This window comes from Cololabis saira, chromosome 13, assembly GCF_033807715.1.
Source record: "Cololabis saira isolate AMF1-May2022 chromosome 13, fColSai1.1, whole genome shotgun sequence".
Classification (NCBI taxonomy): Eukaryota; Metazoa; Chordata; class Actinopteri; order Beloniformes; family Belonidae; genus Cololabis; species Cololabis saira.
The window spans coordinates 34,349,079-34,360,834 of record NC_084599.1 but is presented as its reverse complement, the minus strand read 5'-3'; the positions used below and the strand labels follow the sequence as shown (position 1 = coordinate 34,360,834).

General features: G+C 38.6%; 2 protein-coding genes across 3 annotated transcripts; both read right to left on the bottom strand.

Annotated features, from left to right (window-relative positions):
• Positions 1–5: 5 nt before the first annotated feature.
• Positions 6–2,612, bottom strand: LOC133457877 (cornifelin-like). 2 transcript variants are annotated; one of them, XM_061737247.1, is made up of 4 exons: positions 2,553–2,612; positions 1,638–1,763; positions 1,361–1,548; positions 6–695 (listed from the first exon to the last, which is right to left on the bottom strand). In XM_061737247.1, the coding sequence occupies exons 2-4, from the start codon at positions 1,705–1,707 to the stop codon at positions 471–473; spliced, it is 483 nt and encodes a 160-aa protein (XP_061593231.1). In that variant the 5' UTR covers positions 1,708–1,763; positions 2,553–2,612; the 3' UTR covers positions 6–470. The 2 variants fall into 2 exon arrangements, with proteins under 2 accessions (XP_061593231.1, XP_061593232.1); XM_061737248.1 differs by having other exon boundaries at positions 1,638–1,766; positions 2,553–2,583.
• Positions 2,613–8,440: 5,828 nt separating this feature from the next.
• On the bottom strand, positions 8,441–11,756 carry LOC133457876 (cornifelin-like). Its single transcript, XM_061737246.1, has 4 exons — positions 11,622–11,756; positions 10,986–11,056; positions 9,361–9,548; positions 8,441–9,214 (listed from the first exon to the last, which is right to left on the bottom strand). Exons 2-4 carry the CDS (start codon positions 11,044–11,046, stop codon positions 9,089–9,091), a joined length of 375 nt encoding a protein of 124 aa, XP_061593230.1. The 5' UTR covers positions 11,047–11,056; positions 11,622–11,756; the 3' UTR covers positions 8,441–9,088.

Here is an 11,756-nt window from a genome sequence, read left to right as displayed (position 1 = left end):
TTGAAAGTTGGGATGCGTCTCCCTCTACTGGCAGGAGGTTGCAACTGGCAAGACAAAAATTGACATGGCAAAGTATTTATTTGCATCTTATATTTTTCACATGTTGATTTTAAATGTCTCATTGGAAATGAAATCAGCATGTGTGGTTGTTAGTCAACATTTGGCTGATCAACTCATTGGGAGCCTGTCCAAGCAGGAAGAGAGCTGGACCGGACTTCAGCAAATCCTCATGACCGTTAAAATTAAGAGGCCAATAGAGATGATGGATGAGTAAAATGATAAAAGATAAACCAATGAATAATAGGATTTCGCTAGAGCTTTTCTCTCCCACGCTCAGAGAGAACGAGAGAGAAAATAAACCCAAACATTGTCATTGTTGCTACAAATGTCACCATACAGTAAAAGTAAAACTGAAACTTGACAGTAATGAGATCAAAAGATACATAAGGACAAAAGCAGCATCACAGCTGTCAGTATTGAGCCATTAAGACTCCTGGTTGGTTCATAAAAGTCGGAGCTGGGCTTTGAAGAACATTCATCGTAGGAGAAACGTTCACGTTGATGACGTTTTGCGATGACGGCTGCGTAGCGATGACAGTGGGGATTTTCTTGCGATGTTTTAACTCCCGGTGCATCTGACACCAGTTACACCACACGCAGAAACAGGAAGTAAAGATGTCTTTACAGACTGAACCCTGAAAACAAGCACATGAAATCAAAGTTGAACTTTTTTTTAGTTTCACCTATAAACAGTGGTGGACAGTAACGGAGTAAATTTACTTGAGTACTGTACTTAAGTACATATCCAGAGGATTTGTACTTTACTTGAGTATTAGATTTATTTGGTACTTATTACTCTTACTTGAATACATTTCCAAGACAAATATTTTTACTTTTACTCGAGTACATTTCTAGGAAGGCTGAAAAGTACTCGTTACTTTCAGGTCTGCTCTTTTTTCTTCTGCAGGTTTTTTATATAACATTGTGGTTCTAAAAGCAGCACATCAGTGCAGCTGGTTTCAAAGAGTTAATTCTCAGAAACAAGAGTTAAAAGATCCTTAAATTAATTTAGAAAAAATATAGTAATTTACTGATGTGGAAAATAAGAAATTTACTCTTACTCTTACTCTTACTTTTATTAAAGTAAATTTAAACGCATTTACTTTTGGATACTTAAGTACCTTTAAAAGCAAGTACTTTTCTATTCTTACTCGAGTAATATTTTGACTGAGCTACTTTTACTTGTAACGGAGTAAATTTTGACCAGTAGTATTTGTACTCTTACTCAAGTACTGGGGTCGAGTACTCTGTCCACCTCTGCCTATAAATCATCATCATATCAGTGTCTCAAGCGCCGTACCTTGATACCATATCTGTTGCGAATGGAGGATCTGAGAGACAAGCCTGCAGGAGGAGCAAAGCAAGGTATTCCACAGAGAGTGAGTATAGCAGGGGAGAAGGCATCGCACAAGGGCAGACAGTGGTTCTCTCCAAATCTGCTGGAGACGGTGCAGGCGAGGCAGGGGCAGCACCAGAAACCATAGCAGCCTGAAAAGGATGTGGAGATGCAGAGTGATCAGTGACCTCGGCTGATCTTAAGGCCTTTTCTTTATTTCATTCTATTGTTTTACTCTTACAGGTACTGGCATCCTCAAAGCAGTCACACAGATTGCTGCTCCAGTCTGTTAAAGGCTTTTCTGCCATCATGTGTTTGGCTTCAGGCGGCGAAGAATTACCAGGAAGGAAACAGACGCCTCAGACAACTGAAAAATACACATCCTGCATGTTAACGTCTTACAGTAGATTATTAGATTGAAACAACTGCACTTACATTGTCATATACGGAAGAGTATTAGGGCCACTTAAAAAAAAAAAAAGAAAAAAGTCAGAATTCTGACTTTTTTCTCCGAATTCTGAGATTAAAGTCAGAATTCTGACTTTTTTCTCCGAATTCTGACTTTTTTCTCAGAATTCTGAGATTAAAGTCAGAATTCTGACTTTTTTCTCAGAATTCTGACTTTTTTCTCAGAATTCTGACTTTTTTCTCAGAATTCTGAGATTAAAGTCAGAATTCTGACTTTTTTCTCAGAATTCTGAGATTAAAGTCAGAATTCTGAGATTAAAGTCAGAATGCTGACTTTTTTCTCAGAATTATTTTTATTTTTTTTCAAGTGGCCCAGAATTCTGACTTTTTTCTCAGAATTCTGAGATTAAAGTCAGAATTCTGACTTTTTTCTCAGAATTCTTTTTTTTTTTTTTAAGTGGCCCTAATACTCTTCCGTAGTTATAAAATGTCACCACATCAAAAAGTATGCCAAAAATAAAACAAAATACAATTACAGTTTAAAATCAGTGAAGTTTCCAAACTTAGTCCTTATTGTCTGATTTAAAGAAATAATTGATAAAGCTAAAAAGTAAAGCCGTGCTCTGATTTGTTTTCCAAAGTTTTCCAAAAATAAATCATAAAACAGCCCGATAAGTCAAACAAACAAAAATCAGAGAATCTTCAGAGATTCAGCTCCTCATGAACAAAAGTGAATGTTGTACTGTACCTGCTCTCTCTGGACACCTTCTTTGCACAGCTGCAGTAGTGAATAAATGAGACGATACGACTGGAATTTATAGTGGCATCTAGTCTGTGTCAATATTTACAGACAAAAAAAAAAGTTACGGAACCTGAAATCTTTATCAGAAGATTAATTATGCATGGTTTCTGAGAAATGTCATTCGACTTGTACATCCACAGACTGTTTCTGTCCTCCTCTCCTGCTGCTCCTCCTCCTGCCTGTCACTTTGACCCACGTCTCTGTGCCTGCAGACAGTGTAGAGTCTGTCACTGGAAGTGTATTTGTAATTTTTCTTGCATATTTTGATACTCAAGAAGTTGATAGTGGGTATAACAACTCCCTGAAATCAGTTATCAATGCCAAAATTACGTAAAAATTAAAAGTTTGAATTGAATTTTGTAACCTTTGAAAGGAAATACACCGACATCGTGTTATTCCCGTGATCTCTTGTACTTTCATTAATTAATTCATTCATACGGGACTATGGCCTGTTTGAGTGGAAGAATGCCATAAATCAGCTGGAAAAAAAGAAAATTAAATACAATGCTGCAGAACATGAATGTTTGTGCAAAGAGAGAGGTGAAAAAGACAACAGTCATCATCAGCAGCATTACTCCTACAGGTGAGGCCACCCGTCAGGTGCTGAGATTCGTCCCAGGTCAGCAACACAGTAACACCAACACTCCCACACAATTAAATGACTGTGACTGTTTGTTTATGTATTAGTTTTCAGATATTTAATCCACTTTTTTTTTGTAGGATCTTTGTTTTTTTGCATTTGTTTCCTTCGATCATTCTGAATTTAAAGGGGACCTATTATGGCATCTAATACCTATTTTAAACAGGCCTTGAATGTCTTAAAAACAAGCTTTTGATTGTTCTTGCTAAATAAATTCGAAATTCAGCCTCTGAGCCATGTCTTTATCTTCCCAGTCTCTAACCTCATTATCTATGCAGGATTCTGAGTGGGCGGGGCTATGATAATGAGGCACTGTGCTGATTGGCACGACGTCGTGAGAATGTGTCCGCAACACCACAAGCTTAAGAAGGGAATGTGGTTCAACAGAAGCGTAGATTTGTGCAGATATGCTCCCCCATCAGCAGTACCTACAGCCCGTCAAGTAGAATAACATCTATTGTTCTTCACGGTTTAGTTTCTATTTGGCTTAAGGTTACGCAGATGCGTTTACTAGATGTCCCAGGGCAAGAGGCGGGACTCACTCTGTACAAGTCACTTTCGCTTGGCTACAAGGAAACACAAACTAATGTGGAGCAGTGTTCGATACCCAATACCTCAGACTTATCTTAGGTATCCGGATGCCAGAGCCTAAAAGACTTGTCGTCAAGACGGCCTAAACCGAGACCAGACACTACCAAGACCAGAGAGTATCAAGACCAAGTCAAGACCAAGACTAGTTCAGCTCAAGACCGAGACCAAGACAAAAAAAAAACCTAGTTATTTACCGTATTTTCTGGACTATAAGCCGCAGCTGCATACAAGCCGCATCTATTTTTAAAAAAATTATAAAAAAAAGATATACAAGCCGCATCCGTTCTATTTAAAAAAAAAAAGATATGCAAGCCGCAGATATTTATGTTGTTAGATTAGATATTTACTACATGTAGAGAAGGATTTTGAACTGTAAATGATGTACATGTTTGTACCTAAATAGATCCTTTCCTAACAGTGTCTTTTAACACGGCAGCAACTTTGCTGATTAAAACGGGACAGAACCAAGAGAAAATAACCTGTATTTATTTATCTATTCATCTGTTTGAAATCTGTTCTACCTACTTCTATCTGCTAAAGAAGAAGTAGTGTATTCTTCTTTGCATTTATTTTGTCTTAGTTTTGATTCTAATTCCAGTTAGAGCGCCCGAGCGGTGGAAGAAAAATCCACAGAATAGCTGCACCTTTGTATAAGCCGCATGGTTGAAAACCTATGAAAAAAGTAGCGGCTTATAGTCCAGAAAATACGGTAGTCATCTTGCTTGAGTTGTAGAACATCAGCACCATCCTGGTTCAGCTGCTTAGTTTCCATATGAGCTTGTATTCAACTGCAGCACAATAACACAAAGAAGTGGATGTTGAACTCAATATAAATGTTTTCATCAATCAGCTGAGATCAGATATGTGTGGCGACTGCACTACCTACACTATTGGAGGATTGACTCCAGAGCTTTTAAGGATGGCACGACTACTAACTAGTCCCAAAGTCCTCTAGCAGAATAACCAGCTCCAACACCCCCCTCCACCTCAGAAAAGTGATGAATAGTAAATGTTACTGATTTTAATTGTACTGAATTTGGAGATGAAACGTGAATTTTAAATATTAAAGATGCAATTATCGACTTGAAATTACATTATTTACCATTATAGTAGCCAAATGACACTGTATATCAGCATCACTGAAATGGCATGGAGCTAATGCTTAATCAGTCACAACGATATGCAAATATTATTCATATATTTATTCAAACAAGGCTGTTATAAACACAAAACTGTAATCAAATACAGACACATGCAGATGCACCAAAACATTGAATCAAATGCAAAATACAAATAGTTTACAAAACTGTGCATTAACAAGAGGAAGAACTGCTGATCACCAGATTCTGTCACCTTGATGTGCAACAGCATCTCAATGATCCGAGTCCGAGACCTGGCGAGACCGAGAGACCAGAGGCCAAGACAAGACCAAGACCACAAAAAAGTGATCTTGAGACCAAGACTGGTCTCGAGAACTACAAGTCTAGAGCCTAAACGTTTCTAATATAGGTTGTAGCATGCACCTTTTAAAGTAAAGAAATCTACAGTGTTATTATTGGAATTTCATGGAAATGTTTGCGATCAGATTTTATTAATATTTGTACTTCTGTTTTTCAATTTCAATTGATCAGATTTTGAAGTAAACCTTTAAGCAAGCTCACGCTCTGCTTGTACTTGTTGGTTTAAGGCTGTTTCCTGGATTAAACTTCCGATGACAGTCGAGGCCTGACAGACACTAAACTATTCAATTCAATTCAATTCAATTTTATATATATAGCGTCTAATACAACAGATGTTGTCTCTAGACGCTTTCCAGAGCTATCAACACTACCAAAACTATCAACACTACCAAAGCAGAATCTCCAAGAACCTCCAATCACGTAAAGGTTTTGCAATGGAGTCAGGAATTTCATCATTCCTGAAGCTTCCCTTGTTATGTTTTGCACCCAAGCACAACTGGGCAGGTGATGGCACACCTCAGCAGCATCAACACCCGCATTTCTCACATCTCGGACAGCCGTGGCCGCTCTTTGGTGCAGTTTTGACGATTCCCTGCGTCTCCTCAACCAGCTGACAGGGATTTTAGCTGAATACAATAAAAGCTTTCCATTTCTTGAATTATGTGAGCCTGAACATTTGCCACAGGAAGGAGACCGCAGACCGTTCCTTTGCGGACAGACGGACAGTCTGCACTACTGCAGATTCATGCTCCTTTTGTCCCTCACTTGTGAACAAGACCCACAGATACTAATACTACTACTACTGCTGTTATTTAGCAGACGCTTTTATCCAAACCGACTTACATTTGAGAGAACAACACAAGCAAGAAATCACATAGGAGGTTTCAGCTGGATAAGTTGTGGTCAGACTGCTGGGAGTCCAGTTGGACACAGGTGCTGCCATTCCAGTGATAGAATTGTTTTTTTTTTGTTCCCTTCCCGCCCAACACAACAGTCCCTTTATACAAGAAGAAGAAGAAGAAGATACCACGATCCAAACTCCTCCAAAGAAAAGCCGCAAATCATGGTTTGATGAAGCCAAGAAGACTACATCATCTGCAAAAAGCAGAGATGGATTCCTGTGGCCACCAAAGCAGACCCCCCCCCCTGCTCCTCAATGCGTCTAAAAATCAAGGGCAGCTCCCACTGATGTTCATCGACTCCCTGGAGTTGACAAATGCTACAAGTGTCATGGCTTCAGGACTATTTCACGCTTTCTTGTAATAGCTTTAATAATATTAAAAGGGTTGCTTTGGGAAGAAGGTTTTTAATGTGTGTGTGTTTAACGTGCCCCCCAATTATGGCCCTGGTTCCCTCACATGTTTTCATACTCCTGCTTATTTCAAATGAACTTCCTTCACGTTTGTGACAACAACAGATGCATTCTGTTTGGTTTTGTTTTTTCCCCGTTGAATTTTAAGGAAGTTATTTTCTATTAGAGATCCGAACTGAAACTAAAACCAGTGTTTGATGACTTTAAACCGTATTGCAACTCCTTAAATCTCTTTCAAATTGTTGACAGTCCCATAAAGCCAACCTCAGTGAGCTGAAAATTGTTTTGATTTGAACAAGTTCACAATGTCTTCAACATTCCCAAATGATATCGCTGTGTGGTTCGAGTCAGGAACACAAAAGATCCTAAAGATAAGCTTCTATTATTATCAAATGAGACATGAAACACTTCCTTCAAGGGACGGTTAATTCGGTGATGATGTGTTATTGTTCTTGACATTAGACACACATGTGGCTCTTCATTAAAATCAGAGATGCAGAGACGCATCCATCTTATCTACGCACACTCCTCAGTCCTGGCAGAAAGGGATCCACCTCTCACTCCAGATGTGTGGGTTCTGGAGCAGCTTCTTCCCCTTTAATGACTTTAATCAGCGCTGGGGTCTCATCTGATCGCCATCAGAGCTAGTTTTAGAGAGCCAGGTTGTGTAAATATGGGGCATTTGTTGTCATAAATGGATGTAGTGTGTTACAAGATAATGTGCAGCATACTGCCAACAGCTATCAAACACATCATGAGGTCGGCTGTGGAGGAATCAAGCTTGCATAGTTTGATGAGCTGGAATGAGGAAGCCCTGCACAGTTTTCCATCACTGGTCGCAGCTCTTAATGTGGTGCTGTGGGCAGATGGACGTGTGTGTGTGTGTGTGTGTGAGTGTGTGTGTGTGTGTGTGTGTGTGTGTGTGCTATTAACTCAGTTTTGTTTCCTGTGCTCAGTCTTGTTCTCTTGGTTTCATTTCTGGTGTCATCTCTGCTTCTGTCCATAGACTGTAAAAACCGGTTCTGTCTCTTTCTTACCGTTTCCTTCTTGTGTCTGCGTTTCTGTCTCTTTTCTTTGATTGCAGTACCCTCCAGTGGCAAGGAAACATAACTACAAAAAGGATCTCATAAATAATTACGTGCATATTATGTCCGAGGATAAAAGGGTCTAAACACAAGTCATTAAGTAAAACTGACTAATATTAAATAATGGATGAGCAATTGTTTTTACCATCAAATGTCAGCACAAGAGGTGGTTCCACCTACGATAAAGGTCATTATATTCAACATAAAATCACGGTTGATACATGCTATTGTTGGTGGTAATATCCTTGCACATCATCCTCTATGTTCAAACCTTGTTACTGAGTAGTTGTGGAGAGTATAAAGAAATAATATAGTTTTTTCGCCGTTCGACACCTTAAACTTTAAGCTGCTGTAAAAAATGCTGTAAAGCGATATTCCATCACGGCAGGAAACACTGAGGACACGAGTCCACTTCAGACTCCCAACATGGCCCAACATTGCAGTACAAGACAGAAATGGGATAAACCTATCATTATACATTATACGCTCTTTGATCATACTAAATACAGTGTTTTTACAAGTGATTAACACCCACAGTGGCTACTCAAGTGTTTGGATTGTTCTGATTTCTATGAATTAAATCATAACAAATATTTCAACTTGAACAGAAGAGAGAAGACGTTTGTGCTGCTTTGTCATGAACCATTAACAGCATTCTTTTCTCCTGAAATGATCCCTGTCAGAGCTCAGATAGGTCATCTAAGGACTTCACAAACAAATATTTGTAAATAAATCTTATTTCTGGGGATTTTTAAAGTTACTCCAGGAATATTAACATAATTTTATTGATTATTGCAGCAGATAAAATTAATAACATTCAATAGTCTTCTTGATTAGCATTTTTTTTTAAAAGCCTTCACACATCAACACAGAAAAGTCAACGACACCATGACCTGTGCACATTTAAAAAGGTATGATTACACACACACGCACGCACACACACACGCACACGCACACGCACACGCACACGCACACGCACACACACACACACACACACACACACACACTTATTTTTGATCCTTCATGTTATAATCCTTCTAGTTGTAGGTTCAATACATTATAAAAGGTAATAAGCCTAATACACCTTGAAAATCTCTGATCTCTTACTTATGAGCTTTTTTTCCTTTCTTTTTTAAAAGATATGATCATCATTCATGTAGAACAATTGAACACCTACTATTCTTGTTTTCAGTGAGTCAAAGGAGGAAGTTATTCTAAGGGCACAAGCAGGTTACAAATACATTACCGCTGAACACTGTCACACCACAGATGAATGCTATCAGCTAGAAACAAATTACTTTATAATACAGGGGAAGACCATCAACGTTGATTCATATGTGATGCTTTTTCCCCCTTTTCTTTCTCACTCACTCTCTCTCTCTTTTTAAAGGTTGTTATCTTCCAGGCTGCATGTTGATAACAGTAGGGTTTTTATGGCGGTGTTTTAACTCCCGGTGCATCTGACACCAGGAACACCACACACAGATGCAGGAAGTGGCGATGTCCTTGCAGATACCGCCCTACGGACAAAACAATCATAAACTTTTAATTGTTCAGTCTGTCCTCTTATTTACCTTTATTGTTTAAATATAAACATAAAGACATACGAAGCTTGAAACTGATACTGAAAAGCAAAAACTTTGTCTGTTAACGTTGCATGTTTTACCTTCAATCCATATCTGTGTCGAATGCCAACCCTGAGAGCCAAGCCTGCAGGAGGCACAAACAGCGGTATCCCGCAGGCCGACAGCACCGCAGGGCTGCAGATGTCACACAGCGGGAGGCAGCGGTTCTCCCCAAACTCCCCTGCAACGGAGCAGGCGAGGCAGGGGCAGCAAAAGAAACCATAGCAACCTAAAAGATGAAGTTAGAAAAAACAAAACATAACAAAATTTAGGGGCGTAAAACATTGATTACATAGATTTATGGGGCAAGATTACACAATGCTGATTAATTTAAACGGGACCTATTATGAAAAACACGTTTTCTCTTGCTTTAACATATATAAAGTGGTCTCCCCTCAGCCTGCCAACTCAGAGAAGGAGGAAAGCAACCAAGTTCTGCAGTGTCTGTACAGCCGCCCGGATGAGCCGTCCAGTCTGATGTGGCTTCTACGAGCCGTTCAGATTCTGCATAACGACGGGAGCGATGCGTGAAACCACGCCCGCAACTAACTCTGGCCGGAACAACAACAACTAACTCGGCCGGCCGGAGCTTCCGCCATTTTTTTGCATCATTTGCGTCATCGCGTCATTCAGGCAGCCAATCAGCACAGAGCCTCATTATCATAGCCCCGCCCACTCAGAATCCCGCATAGATAATGAGTTTAGAGAATGGGAGGCTAAAGACATGGCTCAGAGGCTGAATTTCTAATTTATGTAGCAAAAATAATCAAAAGATTGTTTTTAAGACATTCAAGGCCTGTTTAAAATAGGTATTAGATGCCATAATAGGTCCCCTTTAACAATGTTGAAGCAAAAAAAAAGTCAATTCAATTTATTTATTTTGATTTCTCTGCAGGAATTATAAACTCAGTTGTTTGTTCTTGGCATCATTTTTTATAATATACATCAATTTTTGCACGATTGTTAGGCCCATGAAACAGACAAAAAAAATGAAATAATAAAAATCGGGACTTTGAAATTTTTGTCTCTTTGTGATTCTCTTCAGCACTGCACGACGCTCTAAAGATGTTGTTGCACTGTGGATGGCAGTGACGTGGCACTGGCTTGACAGCCTTTGCCTATCTGGTTATGTCAGCTACTGATGAATGGTGTTTGTTTTTGCTGGGTCATCTGAGGGATCGGAGATCTGTCCATCTGAGGCTTGTGTGCTGACATTCCTCCAGATTCCTTTATTTTTTAATGATATCATGGTCCGTTGATGAAGAAAATCTTTTTCAATCCGTCTTTGAGGAATGATGTTTTTAAACATTTAAATTATTTTATCACATATTTGTCATGGATACATCTCTACATACTTTTGCATCAAATCTATATGATCGTCTAAAATCCCCTGTTTGGAATAACATCATTTTACTTTATTTTTCCCTCCTGATGTGCATTACCCCCATATTACCCCCATATCAACTTTTGCAGAATGTTTTCAAGGCTTGAAATGCAAAAACTGATGCATTTTAATAAATAAAAATGTAAATAAAAATAAAAATGTAAAAAAGAAATAAGTCAAAATACATGTTTGATGAAATGCATTTTTATTAAATTGTCCCAATTTTTTCGTGATTAGAAGCTGTAATATTTTTAGTAAAAGTGATTGAAAGTTGATTCTTACAAGAACTTTTGTCATCACAGCAGTCGAGGAGGCCAGAGCTCCATTCTTGTTGGGCTGACATGGTCCCTGAACTGAAAACATGTTAAAAACACACACCAGTAGATGACAAGGAGCTCCAAAACAAACAAAACAAGTTATTCTTTTTTTCTTTTCCCCTTTTTTGTAAGGAATATCCATCCCTACAGTAAATCTGAATAGTGTTGTATTAATTGGCATGCTTCATAAGCAGTAAAGTGGACTTAGCACTGAGTTTTTAATAACATTTTAGTCTAATTCTCACATCACCAATATTAAAGTTTCCATTCAAAGCTCCAAACAGAACAAATCATTGTGGCATGTCTGTGAATGCCACTTAGCTCCATTACAAATTGGCAATTCGGCTGTATTAATATTTAAATTTAACAGATGCTATTTTTATTTTACTTCATCTTTATATCTCTAAACAGATGCAAAGAATATTCCCAACAAGGAGCTTTGAGGCTGCTCATCTCGCTCAGTAACAATAATCTCTCTTTCCAAGGTTTCATGTCTCTGGATTACGTACTTTAATCTTTACATCGGTTTCTTCCAGCTGCAAAGGATTTATACAAATAAACCTTAAATTATCATTGAAAAAGAAGAAGAGAAAAAACTTACCTGAAGAATCTGGAAGTGTTGCTGTCACCTCTGAGTTTTTATAAGACTGTCTGGTTGAGGTGTGGCGTTGTGAATTAGTTGGAAAAGGCAAAAAAACCAAAACACAATGCTGCAGAACTTGAATTCTAATGGAAA

Coding starts and splice junctions, on each gene's coding strand:
- LOC133457877 (XM_061737247.1), bottom strand. CDS start 1,707: ATGATGGCAGAAAAGCCTTTAACAGACTGGAGCAGCAATCTGTGTGAC. Junction 1,549..1,637: donor CTTTGAGGATGCCAGTACCT/GTAAGAGTAAAA, acceptor CATCCTTTTCAG/GCTGCTATGGTTTCTGGTGC. Junction 696..1,360: donor GCAACAGATATGGTATCAAG/GTACGGCGCTTG, acceptor GCTTGTTTTCAG/GGTTCAGTCTGTAAAGACAT.
- LOC133457876 (XM_061737246.1), bottom strand. CDS start 11,046: ATGTCAGCCCAACAAGAATGGAGCTCTGGCCTCCTCGACTGCTGTGAT. Junction 9,549..10,985: donor CTGTGATGACAAAAGTTCTT/GTAAGAATCAAC, acceptor TTCATCTTTTAG/GTTGCTATGGTTTCTTTTGC. Junction 9,215..9,360: donor GACACAGATATGGATTGAAG/GTAAAACATGCA, acceptor TTTTGTCCGTAG/GGCGGTATCTGCAAGGACAT.